Source organism: Lynx canadensis, chromosome A3 (assembly GCF_007474595.2).
Source record: "Lynx canadensis isolate LIC74 chromosome A3, mLynCan4.pri.v2, whole genome shotgun sequence".
In the NCBI taxonomy this organism is placed as follows: Eukaryota; Metazoa; Chordata; class Mammalia; order Carnivora; family Felidae; genus Lynx; species Lynx canadensis.
The window spans coordinates 61,162,830-61,182,455 of NC_044305.1; the positions used below are offsets into that span (position 1 = coordinate 61,162,830).

Here is a 19,626-nt window from a genome sequence, read left to right on the forward strand (position 1 = left end):
TGGCTAAATTTTACTTTCATTTGGGCACAACTGTGTATCTGGTGATTTTTTTTCCCAGTTATTGTCGTCAAAGCAAGCTGTCACAGTGTCAGGAGTTCAGCTATCTTTGTGTGGGATGGCAATCTCTACTTTGTTCACAGAGAGAGCCCCTAAGAGTAGGGAGTCAGAGTACTGGGGAGCTCCACATAGCACTGCCTCCTTTGGTCTTGTTGATACTGGATGGGGTGGAGGATCAGTTCTCCACTCAGGGAGGATCACAGGAGGGCTACTCCTCTTTCACATTTAATTTATGCTTATTCTTTTGGGTGTTATGGAGCCTCAGCCTCCTATCAACCCTCACTGGCACCAGGGATAGGGGGCAAGTGGAGTGCTGCCTATCTCCAAATCACAATTCCTTTTTCATTTTCACTGATGAGGAGTGTTTTTTGGAGGCTCATCTCCTCACTGAGTCCCATCAGATGAGGGCTGTGGTGAAGCACGGCAGTGACTAGAGTGTTCTCACACTACCTTGTTAAGTCTTAGAGCTGCATGGTGGGGTAGTCCAGCTTGCCACTGGACTCCATGATGGGAGAATCAGAGCACTGTTGACTGGACAATAAGCTTCCTCTCATTCCTCTGATACTACCCCAGCACAGGATTTAGAACACCACCTGCTTCTGTCTAGTAGGGTTTGGAGAATAAGCTTTCCATTCAGCCCTACTCACACTACCCTGGCAGAGAGATCAGAGCATTGCCTGCTTCCACCATGTGGGGGATGCAGGATTAGCTATCTGGTCAGCTCTACGAATGCCACCTGGCAGAGGGATCAGAGCACCATCACTTGCTTCCAGGGGTTTGCAGAAGATCAGCTCCCTGTTCAGCTCAAATCTCAGGGGAAGGGGTGAAGTTTTTCCATTGGTGTATGACTAAACTATGGCAGGTATTGCAAAAAAGGTTTTCTGTTTTAGGTCACCTTCTTCTCAGCCCTTTGGCTAGGAAGAATGAGGTTTTCTTGGGTCTTTTTTTTTTTTTTTTTTTTTTTGACTGTGCCTGTTAGAGATTCCAGATTGGAGGGTTCAGTAGTGTCCTATCTGGGATATATGGGAGGCATTAACAAATCCCCCAAGACTTACTTCCATGTCATTCCTTAAGTTCTGAGGTCCCTAGGGATTCTATTTTCTTCTCTCCACCTTTCAGAATATTCCTATGCTTATTTGTTGTGTTATATCCAGGATTTTTTTTAGCTATAAGATGTAGGATCTGGAAGGAACGGGGCAACACCGTTACTGCTGGAACTGGAAGTCCCTCTGGTAATTTATCTTATAATTAGATTTAAATAAGAAGTAAAAAAAAAAAAAAGTCTTAATTATCGACCCATGCAGTTATCCTTTGCTTTTCAGTCCTAAGTGTAGCTCTGTATATCCATCTGGTATAGTTTTTCTTCTGCCTAAAGTACTGCCTATAATATTTCTTTTACTGCAGGTTTAATGGTGACAAATTTTTTCAGTTTTTGTATATCTTTGAAGTCTTTATTCTACTTTCCTTTTTGAAAGGTATTTTCAGTTTATAGATTCTACACTGAGCTTTTTTTTTCTTTCAGTACTTTAAAAATATCACTCCACTGTCTTTTCACATGCATTGTTTCTGATGAGAAATATGCTGTCATCCTTATCTATGTTCCTCTGTAAATAATTCGGCTTCTTTTACCCTATTCTTTTAAGATTTTCTCTTTGTCACTGCTTCTAACAAGTTTAAGTCTGATATGATTTGGTGTAGTTTCCTCCTGTTTCTTGTGCTTGGCATTCATTGTGTTTCATAGATCTGTGGGTTTATAGTTTTTAACCAATTTGGAAAATTTCTGGCACTATTGCTTCGACTACATATTTATTAGACTACTTGAATTTTCCCACAGCTAACTTATGCCCTATTTTCTAGGTTTTTGTTTGTTGTTTTAATTTTTTTTCTTCTGTTACATTTTGGATAGTTTCTATTGCTGCCTTACAGTTTACTAATCTTTTGTTCTGCAATGTCTGACCTGCTGTTCTTCTCATCCCATGTATTCTTCACCTCATACATTGTAGTTTACATCTCTAAAATTTTTAATTGTGTCTTAATTGTATCTTTCATCTCTCCCTTTTTGAATATATCAGATAGAGCTACAATAACTGTTTTTATGTTCTAACACTAATATCTGCATCAGTTATGCACATGTTTTAATTTTTGTGTTTGCTTTTTCTCCTCCTTATGGACTTGTATTTTCTTGCTTTTTTCACATACCTGGTATTATTTGAATTAATGTCAGAAACTGTTAATTTTACTTTCTTGGGTCATGGATATTTTTGCTTTCTTATAATTATTCTTGGGGTTTGTTCAGGGATGCAGTTAACTTCCTTGGAAATAGATCAAACCTTTCGGGTCGTGCATTTTGAAGATTTTCTAGGCAGACCTGGAGCAGCATTTGGTTTTTCACACTCCTGAGGCAAGATCCTTCTTTATACTCTACCCAATGTCCATTGGATTATGAAGTTTTCCAGTCTAGCTGATGGAGGGAGTCACTATTCCCTGCCCTGTGTGAGCTCAGAGAGCTCATTGTTCCCTCCGATCCTTCTCCTTTCAGATGATTCATTCCCCAGACTCTAGTAGTTTATTCAAATGTCAGCATTGCTCTGGCTTGTCCTGGATTTAAAGTGACTCTGCAGGAGAGACGATAAGATAAAAAACGTTCTCTAGAAGGGCATTCTTGAAATGCATATCCTCAGGCCAAGACTGGAGTACTGGAGAATAGAATGTTATTTAGTTTCTCCTATCAGCCCATTAGAATGAATTGATTTATCAGATGGTCACATGGTTATACAGTCTGAGAAGTCAGGAGACTTCCTAGGATCTGAATTTTTCTTAAGTTTCCCACAAATGTCTATAAACAGCAGAGGTTAACAAAGTTCCAAGTAGGGACCCCTTGGGATGCTTGTTAAAAATACAGATTCCTGGGATGCCTGGGTGACTCAGTCGGTTAAGTGTCTGATTCTTGGTTTTGGCTCAGGTCATGATCTCATGGTTCACGGGTTCAAGCCCTGTGTCGGGCTCTGTACTGACAGTGCGGAGTGTCCTTGAGATTCTCAATCTCTCTCTCCCTCTCTCTCTCTCTTTCTCAAAAATAAACTTAAAAAAAGACAGATTCCTAACATTTGGCAAAATGTTGATAATTATTGAATCTGACTGATGGGTACATGAGGCAGGGGTCTATATACTTTTCTACTTTTCTGTATGTTTGAAACTTTCCATAATAAAAAGCTTAGAAGAAAAACAAAATTTATTAATTCAGATTTCTGCGCCTCTATGCCTAGAGTCTAATTTAGTAGCTCTGAAGTGTGACCCTGGAAATCTGCATTTTCACAAATGCCTTAGTTCAGATGGTCCTTGGACCACATCTTGGAGTACATGGTTAAGTGATTTCATTTGCTTGACTAAGTTGTCTTTGTGGTTGCAGTTTTCTCAACTAAGGTATTATCCATTGGCCTCCAGCCTGTACAGAGTGAACACTCTCTTCTCAGTTCATTAAGCTCTTACCTGAATAGGCTCTGGAGGATACAGATCTTTGCAGCCAAAATTATAAAGGTGGAACTCTCCTCCAGTCAAAGAAGCAAGCTCTTTCAAAAATCCATTTGCAATCTCATCATTGTAATTGAAGGAGATGGTGCAAATGGGAATTTTCTGAAAAACTTTGACTTGGTCTATAACCATTTCAGGTGGCTGAAATGATACATTTTGAGGGGGAAAAAAGGGAGATGGAAAGAGAGGAAAAGAAAGAAAAAATTAGATGTGAAAGTCCTTAGTATTTGCTATAGACAGTGAGATTCTCAACTAGTAATTCCTTATACAGTGATGAGTGGCTTCTTGGAAAGGTGTCAATTCAATAAACAAAGCAAACAATGCCAGGTGGTGAGAGTATGAAGACCAATGATTCAGCCATTGCCTCTGAGGGCTCACAATTTGGTGGAGAAAAGAATCTGGAAGAAAGATGTGACTAACTAAATCACTCAATTTTAGGTGCACCTAAGCCTAAAGCTCATGCTTTTAGAGTGTTGGGCAGGGGTGTCTGGGTGCTCAGTCGGTTGGGCGTCTGACTTCAGTTCAGGTCATGATCTCATAGTCCATGAGTTTGAGCCCCGTGTTGGGCTCTGTGCTGATAGCTCACAGCCTGTAGCTGCTCCAAATTTGGTGTCTCCCTCTCTCTCTGTCCCTCCCCTGCTCATGCTCTCTCTATCTCTCAAAAATAAATAATCATTAAAAAAATTTAAAAAAAGAAACACAGCAAACTATAAATAAACTTAACATATTTAAAAATAATAATAATAAAGTGCTGGGTTATATTTTAGAGCACTGAAAGTATCAGGGTAAAATATCCTTGCTATTGGGATTCTAGAGAGTGAGGCCACTGGATCTCAAGGTGGCTTCCAAAGCACCTACTCCAAAAGAGCAATTTCCAGCCTCAGAAAGGCCATTGTCAATGAGTTTCCCACAGAGTGAAAGAAGAGACGGTTATTGAGGGTCCTTGTACGTGCTAGGCACTCTGCTGGGAGCATAACATGCCAGTTAGTCCTCACAATCATCCTGTGAGGCAGTGCTGGAAAGACGGATAGTTGTCTACTAATATCAATTCCTCCCATCTTGTTTTTACTGGCAGAGCCCTGGTTTTCTTTTCATGACAGTAATGTGCCCAGTTAAAAAGCAAACAAACAAACAAACAACCATATACACATAAAAATTCATCTTCTGACATGTTTTTGCAGCTAGAATGGGCCATGTGACCCAGTTTTGTCCACTGAGATACAGGTGGAAGTCCCAGGGGAAAGATTCCTTTTCTCTGGTAAAAAGGCAAAGATTTAACAACAACAACAACAACAACATTAATGTCCTAACGTCCTTCCCCTTTCCATCTGCACCCCCTGGAAAATGGACACACCCTAGAGATGGAGCAGCCATCTTACAACCATGAGGGTGGAAATCATAAACAAAGATGGTAGAGAATGAACATAAAAAGAAGTCTGTTTTCTTGGAGACATCCGTGAGTAGCTATAGAATCTAGACTACCTATCCCTGGGTTTCTTATCCATAGGAACATAAATCTCACCATTGTTACAGTCATTTGTCTGCTCCTCTGCTTTTCTTCCCAGTAACATGCAACCCTAAATGGCCCAATGGGTATGGGCTCCACAGAAAAAGGAGAAACTGAGACTCAGAAAGATTGTTTCCTAGGGTCATCAAGCTCTTACGTGGTAGGACTGAAATTCAAAGCCAATTTTTGGTATTAGAAGCAATGCCAGACTGTTTGTTTCCCTCATTTGCAATAAAACTGTCTCTTAGGGGCGCCTGGGTGGCTCAGTCGGTTAAGCGTCTGACTTTGGCTCAGGTCATGATTTCGCGGTTTGTGAGTTCAAGCCCCGTGTCGGGCTCTGTGCTGACAGCTCAGAACCTGGAGCCTGTTTCAGATTCTGTGTCTCCCTCTCTCTCTCTCTGACCCTCCCCTGTTCATGCTCTGTCTCTCTCTGTCTCAAAAATAAATAAAAAACGTTAAAAAGATATCTCTAAAAAAAAACTGTCTCTTGGTAAGGATCGACTGTCAAGTAATGTTAACATTACCTGGCTCTCAGAAAAGATGAACTGATGAATTCCTCTGTCATCTCTCCACCACCACAACCATAGCCCAGCTAGGAACCTTCAGAAACTGCTTCTGATTGTCCTGTCCCCACTTCCTCTGAGTTTCCAAGTGCCAGGAGTCCCTCTTTGATTGACCCAACTTGCTGGCTCCTTCAGCCAGTTTCTATTCTCTGCTTCTAGTTCCTATCATTTGGTCTTTAACCCTTCCTATATTCATCTTATGAGCCCTGGAAAGGCAGAGTGATAAGGGAGAGAGGACTCGGGATGCACCAATGGCTGGCCTTGTGCAGCTCACACACCACCCAGGGAGGTGACTGGTTAAGTGGTCCCCCAGGGTCTGGCCTCATTCCAACCACCACTTACACACAGCCTCAGTCTCTGGATCTGGCTGCAGCAATTGAGCCTGCCCCTGGCCACGAGCCCACCTCCACCTCTCGTCCTTTTTTCTCTCCTCTCCCCTCTGGCCATCAGCTGGTTTCCTAACCAAACAGCAACCTAACTGAGCTGACCTCATCCCTCTTGTCAACTGCAAGCACAGAGCAAAGTCCTCTCTGCTGCCTCCCCTCCCTTCAGCCTACCTTCCATCTCTGAGTACATACTGTATACCAAGCACTAAGAGCTCTGCTTGTGCTCTCTGCCTGCATCCTCCCTACAACCCTCTGAGGGGGGGCTATCGTTATCCTTGTTTCTTACCAGGGACTCCTGGCCACTACCCCTGATACCAGACTGGATATGCTAGACCTAAATTCTGTTAATTTTGTAGAGTTTTAGCCAGGAACTATTCCTGTATTAACTTATAGCTGATATATTTGGGAAGGGAAAGCAATTAACATTGATTTAGTACTGATTGTGGGTGCCAGGTACTGTGGGTAGCATTTTCAGCTTTTCATATGCTACCTGACATTTTCATATATTTATTTGCTCATTGCCTATTTCCCTATAAAACATAAGTTTCACTGAAGACAGGTTCATCTTGCTTACCACTGTATTCTAGACTGATAGCAATGCCTGGCACATAAAAGGTACTCAGTAAATATCTGTGGAATGCATTCATGGGAACATCATCTCATTTACTCATGAATAGGGAGTATTAGTTCTAAGCCACAGATGAGGAAATTCACAGTAGAGGACTTGCCCAAGGTCATTCAGATGGGCAGTGCTGGGGATGAGCTTTGAACCCTGTTCTCTAGCTCCAAAGCTATTTCCGTCATTCCATACCGCTAAAGAGAGCGCAAGCATGAGAAAGTCTGTTAGTGTATTCTCGTGAACCCCCCACCTTCACCCAGCCTCAGGTAGTGTTTGCTAAACTGGACCCAATGTGGTGTTGGGAGAGCTAGGCAGAGGGTGCAGGCACACCTGGACTGCAGAAGGAGCTCCATCCCTGCAACAGAAACCAGCCACTCCTGACCTCCTGCCTGCACCCCACTCAAGGATTCCTTTCCCTAGTTTATGTTCTCACAGCTTTGAAGAGAAGACTCAGAACACGGAAGTAAACCTTTCACGCACACCAGCCTGACTGACCCTGACTCCTTCCACACACTTATTCTAGCAGCTCTGTGTCTAAGAAAGTAGCGGGGCCTTTCCATGTGGAACCCCTGCATGACATTGAGGAAGCCTTTCACAGCCCAAGACTCCTTCATATGTTCCTCATGGAGGTCCCTTCAATCCCTAAATGAGGCCAAGCAGTGTGCCTGAGAGACTCTCCCCAGTTCTCTCTTCTCTGAGTCTACACAGTAGCCAGATGACCCTTTCACCACAAATGTCAACTGGGGTGGCAAGAAAGGCAAGGATCAGTTCTCCCAACTGCCTAAACGAGGTTTGGCTGTGCAGGTGGCTCACTCTGTGCCTTCTCTGTGTCCCCATCCCTGGTATACCTCATATTAGGCTTTACTCATTTCTCTTTGTTTGGAATGGTGCAAAAGCCTTCCTCACTCCCATTTTCTTGATTCCTACCAGGGTAAGTCCCTAACTTCAAAGAAGTCCCAAAATGACAATGGCCAAAGATGTGCTGGGCTGCTCCTGGCAGAGGCCCTGCAGTGTCCATTTGCACCTAGAGATGCCCATCAAAGGACACCTATAAATTCCATTTTAATGAAGATGAATATTACTAGAATTCTTTTCACTTGGTTAATTTAAGACTTGTCTTGCTGTATAATTCTTCCCCAGACATTTAACAAACAAGCAGTAAGTTGGTATCTATGGAATTAAATCCTGAATAGCATCTCTGTGTATGCTTTCAAGCAGAAAATTCTGCTGAGTATCGGGAATAATAGCATTGGCCCTACATATTCAGGTCCTACAAAGTCAGTGAAAATTCAGAAAGAAATGGAGATTGTGTGATACATCTTAATGTCCTCTACACAGAACATGAATATCAAATATTCGTTTGCTTTTTTGAGAGAATCTGAGGGGTAATGCAAGAGAAATAGACTGCATGTGAGGAAAATGCAGATATGAACATAAAATGCCTAACTAGGAGTTTATAAATTACTATTTGGGTCGCCGGTATATTTCTAATTCCAATTATCATCCATATCCTTAGTCCTTCATCTTTAAGTGGTCCACAGACCCTCTGATGAAACCGAGAGATCTTCTCCCCAGAGAAATGTACAAGGACATTCTGCATATACTCTCGGAAGATTCCAGACTCTCAGAAGTAATGATAGACTGTAGGTCAAGAATCCTTCCCAACATGGTGGACCATAGGACAAGAATCCTTCCCAATATGCTGTTAGCAGGAGTGTTACTTGGTCCATCCTCTCTGGGGGATATTTGGAAGTATCTATCAAAACATATACCTTTGTACTGAGTCTACTGTTCAGAATTTATGCTATAGCTATACATCTGCAAAACACATGCGAATAGTTACTTTTGCAGCATCGTGTATAACAGAAGCACTGAATAATATAATAATAAAATAGACTGAAAACAACTTCAATGTCCATCTCCAGGACACATGGCTAAATAACTTAGCCATGTGATGGAATACTAGGCACCTATAAAAAATGAGGAAGCTCTTTATGAAATGATAGTAAGCAATTTCCAAGGTATATTGTTTTACATAAAGGTGCAGAATACACTATCATTTATATATTTATGAAAGGGAGTATATATAAATACACTTCTGCTTGCATAACAATCCCTGAAAGAAGATACAAGAAATTGGTAATATACATTGCCTCTTAGCTAGTGAACAGGAGGTACGAAGAAGAATTTTCTCTGCATGCCCTTTATACCTTTGTAACTAAGTATATCTTTGTATACCTTTGTAATACCATGTGAATGGTATACTATTACACTACACTCATTACTATTCAAAATGAAATAAACAAAATTAATTTCCAAGGTAGAAGTTATATTAAATTTATTTATATAATGGAATATGATGGAGTCATTGTGAATGATGTTTTGGAAGAATTTCTCATGACTTGCCAAAAAATGCATATATTAGATGAAACAAAGCAAAACAAAATTGAATTATGACTGAGTTAAATTTTCTTTTTTATGCTTATATGCTTATCTATATTTTCTAAATTGCCTATAGTGCAAAGAGTAAAATCAGCAAGAGTTTATTAAAAAAGAAAAGACCCCTTGTCCAGATAACTTTCAAATCAGAATCTCTAGCCCCCATATTCCTCAAACACCAGCCCCATATTTTTAGAGGCTTCTGGACATCCATGGACTACAGGTGCTCAAACTCAGCTTCCTCCATCAGCAACTCCCAAGCTTGCTTCTTCTTTAAATTTAAATTTAAATCAGTTACTAACATAATCATTATAAACCAGATATCAGTAATCATGATGCCTTTCTCTCTTGGTCCTATCTTCTCACTCCATCCTCCTCTGCTCCCAAACTGGTCCCCACATCCTTTGATGCTACTTCTATTATCTCATCTCTGAGGAGAGTCCTCTCCTCCCCACTTCTGTTTCCTACCTGAGGTGGGCCCTCACCAGCTCCCATCTAGATTTAGTCTTTCCCTCCCACTGTTGAGGCACATTTCTGAAGTACAGGTGAATGGGACCACCTGCCCCACTACAGCCCCTACTGTGGTAAAACCCACTCACTCTTTCCAGGTGTCCGTCAAGGACCTTCATAATCTTCCTCAACCAAACTTTCCAGCCTCAGCCCTGACACTCTTCTGTCATTGCCCTTGCTCTCAGATTGTTTCTCTGGGTAGCCCACATACTTCCACACTTCTGTTCCTTCTGCCCAAGACACCAATAATCTCTGTTTAGAAATTTCCTTCTCCTGGGGTGTCTGGGTGGCTCAGTTTGTTAAGCATCTGACTTCTGCTCAGTTCATGATCTCGCAGTTTGTGAGTTTAAGTCCCACATCAGGCTCTGTGCTGACGGCTCAGAGCCTGGAGCCTGCTTCAGATTCTGTGTCTCCCTCTCTCTCTGTCCCTACCCAGCGCGCTCGCTCTCTCTCTCTCTCTCTCTCTCTCTCTCTCTCAAAAGTCAATAAACATAAAAAAATAATTTAAAAGGAAATTACTTGTCCTCTTTCCAGACAGAGCTCAAATGCCCCCTCCTCAGTGGACTCTTTCCCAGCCTTCTCTCCATCTTGTACAGCAGAATTCATCACTCAGCTCCCAGACATCTCACAGCACAAACAACCCCACACCCTGTGTCATATCACAGTTAACCATACATGTCCAGCACATCCTCCAAAGTGTAAGTGCCCCTAAGGCAGGGGTAAGATGTTATTCATCTTTGTAGCCTCAAACCTTGGCACCACACATGGAGCATAAGCAAAGCACAATAAATTGTTTTTAAACAGAAAGCATAGTGAAGTTGATTGGAAAATCATTCAAAATAAAATTTCACTTTACATATAACTTCTCTGCCATAAATCTAATGCTGTGATAAAATCCGGTTGCTTTACTATTTAAGCCCTGGACCATTTGACGTAGGATATTTTACAGTATTTGTCTAGCACTCTTCACATGCAAACACCTCACAATGAAGGATGCAAGTTGACACTAATTCACTTCAGCGGTTAATTTACATTGTACTGGCCTGCAAATCCGTATGTTTATTTAATGCCCAGAGCATTAGTCTTTCATTCACAAAGCTCAAAAGAAGATGAACAGACTCCACTAAAACTTTTCAAATATTTTCCAGTCAGGCTAAGCAAAACAAAGAACATTTCACTAGAAAGGCATGCTTTTGTTTAAGTGATTACTAAGTTAAAATTAGGGGTAAAACCAAGGACATTGTGCAGTGACATGTTTAGATTTGGAGTCCCCGAAGGAAAAAAAAAATAAAAAAGAATCTCCTTACTCTTAGTTTGTAATAAAACATAAACCAGTCCTCAGTGGAAGGTGGATATCTCCTTTCATGGGTTTGGTCTCCAGGCCTGTGGGTGTGTGGTGCATTAACCAGACAACGTTTGCTGTCATATAAATTCTCCTCTGCATTTCAGCAGACAAAAGAATTCCTCAGTGTATTTTCTCACCTCAGTTCTGGGTCCCTAAGCCAAGGAACCATCTCTCAACAGCTTTTCACTGGCAGTTATAAAAGTCCCTCAAACTCATTCTCAGCATTGAAAGGGTACCGGTGAATCTGTCTGTGTCCCCAACTTTGGTAAGTACCTGATCAGGTCTCCCATCTGTCAAAAGGTAGATTACTTGTGTTTCTTCATCAGCGAAAGCAATTTGCAGAGCATTTAGGGTGTTTGTGGAACTTCCAATCTATAACAGAGAGAGAGAGAGAGAGAGAGAGAGAGAGAGAGAGAGAGAGAGACATACCAAGCACATACTTGAGTCTCAAAACAGATCTCACAAACAAGTTATTTTCTGCTTCCAAAAAAAGATAGAAAAGTACTTGCAAAATAAAAGATAAAATTATATCGAGATAATAATTTAAGCCCAGGAATTCCAAGGAGCCAAATCCCTGGGTGTTCTATAAAAGCCTCTATCCAGACAATTCCAGGACAGCTAGAAGCCAGGACTATGGATTTCCTGTCCTGACGACAGAGTTCTTAATGCAACTTTATCTTTGTGTAACTAACTCAGTTACTGTTCATTCGGCTGTCAACACAGCTTAAACATACAGTCTGAATATAAGCCTGGCAGGGCAAACCAGGATTTATTCAAACATGAGTGTGTTAACATCAGCAATCTGGGGTACAGCAAAGAAACTGTTAAGTTTTTGAAACCCCTGCAGTTTCTGCCCAAGGATGTAGAGCACTGGAAAGAATGCCACTGCCAGCCTTGTAACAAAAAGGAGCCAGACAAACAGCAAGTAAATGCCTTTTGTTAGGCTCATTAGAGTGCTTAGGTCACAGGGCAATCGACTTGCCCCAAACGTGAGGACAGACAGGCATGTGCAGAGACTGGCGAGATGCAAGCACTGGCTTCTGGGGTGAGATGCGGCAGACACTAGTAAGAAGAGGTTGGCTGGGGTGACTGGTGAACTGGTAGAGGTTAGCCAGGTATATACTGGTGAGAAGGTAAAGGTCCACAGGCCACAAATATAGGGGAATCTGCACTCTCTTGGAGGCTTTTTCACCACAAAGCCCACAGGGTGCTCAAGAAAGTCTCCCACATGGTGCAGAACTGGGGGAGAACAGTGACACAGGGACCCTTCTCCTCCATCTCACCCTCGGAACAAAAGCCCTAATGTGTGTGTGTATGTATCTGTGTGTGTGGTGGGGGGAGGGGAGGAAGGGCAACAAACAGAGTTACCCTTAGGGTACTGGTGAAAATCCAGGAGAGCTGGGGGAAGTTCTCCAAACCCTCCACTCCTGGAAAAGGAACAGGGCTAGGTTCTGGGCTCAGAACTACTGAGAAAAACACACTCTAGGGAGTGACTCTGGGACACCAGCCTGCCTAAGAGTAAGGCTCATTCAGAGAACACCCACCCTACATTCCCCTACCAACACTGACTGGCAAGGAACTGGTAAGAGAGTTACAGTGTGAGGCCCAGTATGAAGGGAAAATCAAAATCACAGGGTGGAGCAGACACTGACAAACAAGTCTCTAGCATATCATCCCCCACCCTAACCCCAAGTACTACAAAAATGTGAGGGGCCTGGTGTACATGGTAATGGTAACAAACCTCAAACGTAGCCCAACTCCGGATTAATTTTACCCCTCTGCCCTCAAAAAGAAAGGTATGCTCATTTCCAGACATAAATAATATTTATCTCAGTCTCTATATACTACATGTGAAGTCCAGCTTTTAACAAAACAAAAAAAGCATACTAAAAAGAAATAAACAACATATTACCAAGAGACAAAAACACTCCTCAGAAACAAACTCAGATATGACACAGATGTTGAAACTATTTGAAAGAAAATTTCAAATAACTGTGATTAATACACTAAAACTTCTAATGGCAAAGGTGAACAACACTAAAGACCAGATGGGTAATTTCAGCAGAGGGATGGAAACCTTAAGAAACAGTTGAATGGAAACACTAAAAATCAAAAACACAGTAATGCAGATGAATACAAAGAGTAAAATCAAAACAGAAATGAGCATCAAAGGGCTGTGGGATGGTATCAAACATTCTGACATGTGCATAATTGGAAACACAAGAAAGGAAACAGGATAGGAGAAATGTTTGAAAAAAGGAATGGCTGAGAGTTTTCCTAAAACAATGACAGACATGAACCCATGGACCCAAGAAGGTCAAGTCAGATAAATGAATAAAGTGCCCCAATACTTCTACCAGGGTTGTGGCAGAAAAAGCCAAGTAGTGAGCCAAGACTCTCATCCTTACCAAGTGTAACAAGCCCTCCCCGCCCAACAGCGCTCACACCCACCCAGCAGTAATGAGATGCTGCACCCCTCCGAGTTCAAGTGGGGAAGCTGGACTCCAACTTCTACCTCCTCCCCATAGTATGTAGCCTCCTGGGTTGAGCCTCTTTCACTTCCCAAAATGTATTTAAGATTTACCCAAGTTATTTCATGAATCAAGAGTTTGTTCCTTTTTATTGATGACTAGTATATCAATGTATGGATGTAAAATTGTTTATCCATTGTTTTCCTATTGAAGGATATCTGCGTCATTTCCCATTTTGGGTGTTTATAAATAAAGCTGTTACAAACGTTTGCTTACAGGTTTTTGAGTGAATATACATCAAGAACTGTGAAAGGTCTGCAATTTTCCCTTACTTGCAGACTAACATGGATGCTGGCAGAAGATTCAAGACTCTTGGGTCACTGACGAAGGACTTTACTACTCACAGCAATAGCAGTAGCCAGAATGTCAGTTTTTGGCACCAGTGTCCTGAGTTCCAATTCCCATAGAGTGATGTGAAGAAGGCTAAGTGACACTTGCCCACACAGTAGATTGTGTTAAAGGAGAGGGACCCTGAACTTAGGAAACTGTATATTCTATAATGGACTGTAAGCATGCTTGTCCTTTGCTCTGGAGTTAGATATTATCTTTATACTGGATAATCAACACGTCACCTTCTGCCCTGAAAGGAGACACTATCTCTAATTTCTCAGGCAGTTTGCTATATAAACATCCTTGAAAAGACTGACCAGAGGTTCTTGATATAAGAAGATCATTGACTTGAAATCATTCCCTCTTTTGTAATGTAGGCTTTTAGTGCATTAACTTCCTTCCCAGCACTGTGTTAGCTTCATCCCCCCAAATTTTCACGTTTTGCTTAATTTTCATTAAATTCCATGAGATTTTAAATTTTCTTTGTGGCATTCTTTCTGATCTGTGAATTATTTAAAGCCTGTTCTTTAATTCCCAAGTGTCCTGAGATTTTCATGTTGTCTTTCTGTTATTGATTTCTAGTTTGATACCACTATGGTCAGGAGACATCTGTGTGACTTCATACTCTGTGATATCAATTCTTTTAAATTTGCTAAGGGTTGTTTTATGACTCAAGATATGTCTCTTTACGTGAATGTCCGATGTTTGTTTGAAAAGAATATGTATTCTGTTGTTGGGTGGAGCATTCTATAAATGTTAATTAGATATGGTTAGTTGAAGGTATTGTTCAGTTCTTCCAAATCCTTGCTGACTCTTTAGTAGTGCTATCAACTGCTAAGACTAGGGTACTGAAGGCCCCAACTATAATTGCTGATTTGTCCATTATTCCTTTTGACTCCATCAGATTTTGTTCCATGTATTTTGAAGCTTTGTTGTTTGGTGCATACACATTTAGGATTCTTATCTTCTTTTTTTGTAAATTATAGGTGACGCACACTGTTACATTAGCTTCAGGTGTACAACATAATGATTGGACAAGTTTATATGTTATGCTCACCACAAGTGTAGGTAGAATTGTTATCTTCTCATTGGATTGATCTTTTTATTATCATGTTAAGCCTCTTGCAATTCTCTTTGTTTTAAAGTCTACTTTATGTGATATTAACATAGTTACTCCAGATTAAAAAAATTAGTGTTTATATATCTTTTCCATCCTTTTACTTTCAACCTATGTTGTTATTTTTGAAGTGAGTTTCTTACAGACCACATAGAGTTGGATCATGTTTTTGTCTACTCTCTAATATCTGTCATGTAATTGGTATATTTAGACCATTTACATGTAATTGCTGATATTTAATTAAGCTTCCCATTTTTGTTTTTTTGTGTATTTCCTGTTTCTCATTTATCTTATTTTTCCTTGCCTTGCTGTGGATTATTTGAAAATTTTTAATGTTCTATTCTGATTATTTGTAATATTTTTGAGTGTATTGTCTTATGTAGTTTTCTTCATGGTTGCTCTAGGTATTTTCTTAAGCATATGTGTAACTAATCACAGTCTAATGATACTGATAATTTACCACTTCAAATTAAGTGTAAAAATTATTCTTCCATTTAGGTCCCTTTACTGTAGCCATTTAAAAAATATAATTGCCTGAAGTATTTCCTCTATATTCATTATATATATAGATGGTGTTAAACTTTTGCTGGCACCATAAAACATGAGTAAAGAAACTCATGAGGTTACAGATTCTCTCCTATGTTTACTTCTATATTCACCCATTCCACTGTTATTCCTTCATTTCTGAAGGTCCAAGCTTTCTTCCTATTTGGAGAGTTTCCAGTAGCCATTCTTTAAAAGTAGGTCTCCCAGCAATAAATTCTCTTCATTTTCCTTCTCCTTCAACCCTGGAGGATATTTTCACCAGATAGACGATTCATGGCTTACAGTTCTTTTCTTTCAGCACTTGAAAAATGTTGTGCCACCTCCCTCTGGTCCCATAGTTTCAGATGAGAAACTGCTGCCGTTTGAATTTGTATTCCTTTATAGCTTATGCATTATTTCTCTTAGGCTGTTTTTAGGATTTTTCTTTGTCTTTACTTTTCAGAAGATTAAATATAATGTATTGTGGTATGGATTTCTTTGGTTTTACCCTGTCTAGGGTTTGCTTAGGTTCTTGAATTGTAGTTTTTATGTTTTTCACCAAATTTGGGGAGTTTTTAGCTATTGCTTTTTTTAAATACATTTTCAGTCCCACACTCACCTATCCTTTCTAGAATTATGATGGTATGAATAGTACATCTTTTTTACTGTCCCAGAGATCTCTGAGGCTCTGTTGGTACTGGCATCAGTGGTTTGCTCTTCTCATTGAAATATGGATTTCTTGGATCATGGTATGACAAGTGGTTTTTATGTCCTGGACAATTTGGTCACTATGTTAGGAGACTATTCCCATTTAAATGTTATTTAGCAGGCAGTCACCCTGTTCAGGTTTAGTAAATTTATTTTAGTCTACTTTTTTGGGCTTTAGTTCCAATGACAATTTAATTTTCTACTCTATGCAACCCTACTCTGGTCTGCTTTGTTCCTCTTGCGCTGCTGGGTCTCCCACTCAGTTCCTATTTGGTGCTGTCTGTGGGAAGCCCAGAAAAGCCATGTTTTGGGGCTGCCTATTGGTGCTAGGTGACCTTCTGGGGTATAGGAACAGAAGCTGCTGAACCTGGCTCTACTTATGCCACTGAGTTGAGAGCAGGAAGACACAAGGCTTTATTCACCTTTGCTGTTGTTGGAAGATTAGACTTCTCATTGGTGCCCCAGTTGTGAAGCTGGGACAGTCAGGGACTCTGCTGTTGTTGGCTGGTCACACCATCTACAGGTGACCTGGTTTTAGAAATGCCCAGGACTTTGCTGCTGCCACTGCAGCAGTTGTATGGGACCCCCTGCCAGTACCCCACGTGTGGAGTGCACTCTAAGACAGTCTGGATATTGCCACTGTCACTGCTGCCAAAGATCAGACTGCTCATACATGCCACAATGTTGTGACATAGAAGCTGGGGTGGCTGAGGACTTTACTGCTGCCATTGTTTCTGGTGGATCAGACTGCCTGCCAGACTTGGGTTGTGCAACTGGGCAGCTGGAGTTCTGCTGCTCTTGCTGCTGCTGGAAGACCAGACCACTTGACAGGATCTGAGTTGTAAGGCAGGGACTGAGACAGTCATGGCTTTACTCTTGCCACTGCTTCCAATGAACTAGACTACGTGTCAGGGTCTGGGTTGTGGAGTTTGGGGAGTCCCACTAGATCTTTGGTGGGCCTACCTTTCACCAGTCCTTCAGTCAGAGAGGTGTAAATACATGACTCTCTACATTTGTCAAAATCCATAGATCTATACACCAAAAAGAGTGCTTTTGCTGTGTGCAAATTAAAATATAATTCAATTAGGATGAGGGAGGAAGTGAACATATTAATAATGAATGATATAATCACACTGAGGTAGTTGAGTAAAAAAGTACCTGACTTTAAGAACTTTAGGAAACAGTTTTTTGACTGGATAGTGTAAGGCTAAAGAGAGAAAGAACTATGTGTAAACACTGTACCCCAGCTGATAAGTGTGTTTCTCAGAGTATGGGTTAGAAATTCTGAAACTATATGTATACCAGGGTTTAACAAATAACTAAATCATTACAGATAACGAAAACCAGGTTTTTCGTGGTCAAAGAAGTTAAAAATAAGCAAATACGTTCTTTACAAATAATTTCTATGGCTCTGGATTGGAGTAAAGAGTTATTAGTATGAACTCATGGTTTTATTTATCTTTTTACATTTATATATTTACTTTTGACAGAAAGAGTACGTGTACAAGAATGTGTGTGAGCGGGGGAAGGACAGAGAAAAAGGGAGAGAGAGAATTCCAAGTAGGCTCCACACTCAGCACGGAGCCCAACACAGGGCTCAATCCCATGACCATTAGATCATGACCTTGGCCGATATCAAGAGTCAGATGCTTAACCAACTAAGCCACACAGGCGTCCCTTATTTTCCTTTTTTAATGAAAATATAGATAAATAGATACAGGAATATAGATGTTTATGGATTGATGGGCTATTATACATATATTTCCCATCTCTGTCCACTGAGAGAGCCTAGAAGCAGTGAGTCCAGTAGCAGCAATATGCATACCTAAGTGCCCAGATTTTGGTTTTCAAATACCATTTTCTAATAAAAGAAACGAGGGTTCCTTGGAGAAGTGGTAAACCCCAGGACTCAGGTGGGAAAATATAAGATGATCATGAAATATCTATAGTGCCAGAAAATAAACAAGTATTCAAGGAAAAAAAAAAAAGATAGATGCATATGTGAAGAACACAGGGGGCAACCTGAAAGAGTTCCCAATGGCCAGAGTGGGAACAAGCTTGGTAACAAAATAAATAACAATAGTATTGAATTATTACTGAAACAGTAAATAAATATCCATGAGTCCATAATGAAATAAATATATGATTGAATGAATAAATAAGAGGGGGAAAGGGGAAGTTCTTCATTACAGAATTCCAACACATAAATGTAAAAGGAATAGAGGGAATAGAAAGTCACCATTAGAACAGCACATTAATAAGTGCTATAGAGAAGATCCACCATTGAGTGCTAAAATTAGTGGGTAAAAGTTCAAGACACAAAGGATATGTGCATAGCCTCAAAGTTATCTCCTCCAAAACATGTATTATCTATAAAAAGAAAAAAAAAGTAGTTTTACAAGGGAGAAACCTATCAGATGCCACCTTACCCAAGAGATCAAAGTTAACACCACTAGTAGTAAGGTGTATCACCACAGTGTACTGCTCAACATGATGCACTGAGAAGGACACATCACCTCTGCAGTATTCTAACCCCAATCTAACCATCAGAAAACATCAGATGAAACCAGATTGAAGGACATTCTGCAAAACACATGATCAAAAGGTCATGAAAGACAAGGCATCACTGAGGATGTGTTACAGACTGGAAGAGACTGAGAAGACACTGCAACTATAACCGTAATGTGGGGGCACAGGTGAAACAGGTGAACAGGATTAAGAAGTACAAACTAGGGGCGCCTGGGTGGCGCAGTCGGTTAAGCGTCCGACTTCAGCCAGGTCACGATCTCGCGGTCCGGGAGTTCGAGCCCCGCGTCAGGCTCTGGGCTGATGGCTCGGAGCCTGGAGCCTGTTTCCGATTCTGTGTCTCCCTCTCTCTCTGCCCCTCCCCCGTTCATGCTCTGTCTCTCTCTGTCCCAAAAAAATAAATAAAAACGTGGGAAAAAAAAATTAAAAAAAAAAAAAGAAGTACAAACTACCAGGTATCAAATAATTAAGTCATGGGGATAAAAAACACAGCAGAGGGAATATAGTCAATAATACTGTAATGGTATTGTATGGTGACAGATGGTGACTATTCTTATTGTGTGGAGCACTGAGTAATGTAGAGAATTGTCAAATCACTATATTTTACACCTGAAACTAATATAAAACTGTATGTCAACTATATTTCAATAATAAATACATAAATAAAACTTTTAAGAAATAAATGCAATATGGGACCCTGGATTGGATCTTGGAACAGAACAGGAATACTAGTAGAAAGACTAATGAACCCTGAATGAAGTCTGTAATATAGTTAATAATGGCATTGTCATTTTTTTAGTTTTTGGTTTTGTTTTGCTTTAAATAGATTTTATTTATTTATTTATTTATTTATTTATTTATTTATTTACTTTAAGTAGGCTCTAAGTCAGGACACCTGGGTGGCTCAGTTGGTTGAGGGTCTGACTTTGGCT

General features: G+C 40.5%; 1 protein-coding gene across 3 annotated transcripts in view; it reads right to left on the reverse strand.

The window, feature by feature from the left end:
* Positions 1–19,626, reverse strand: part of VWA3B (von Willebrand factor A domain containing 3B) — a 209,618-nt gene that overhangs the window by 79,088 nt on the left and 110,904 nt on the right. For 2 of the 3 annotated variants that reach the window (XR_004343390.1, XM_032592627.1), the window contains exons 13-14: positions 11,231–11,329; positions 3,547–3,729 (exon numbers count right to left, since the gene is read on the reverse strand). Coding sequence is in view for 2 of the 3 variants with exons in the window: in XM_032592627.1 (XP_032448518.1) it covers positions 3,547–3,729; positions 11,231–11,329 (282 nt within the window). In the remaining variant the exon portion in view is untranslated. The remainder of the gene's footprint in view (positions 1–3,546; positions 3,730–11,230; positions 11,330–19,626) is intronic. The other variant, XM_032592628.1, reaches the window with a different exon arrangement.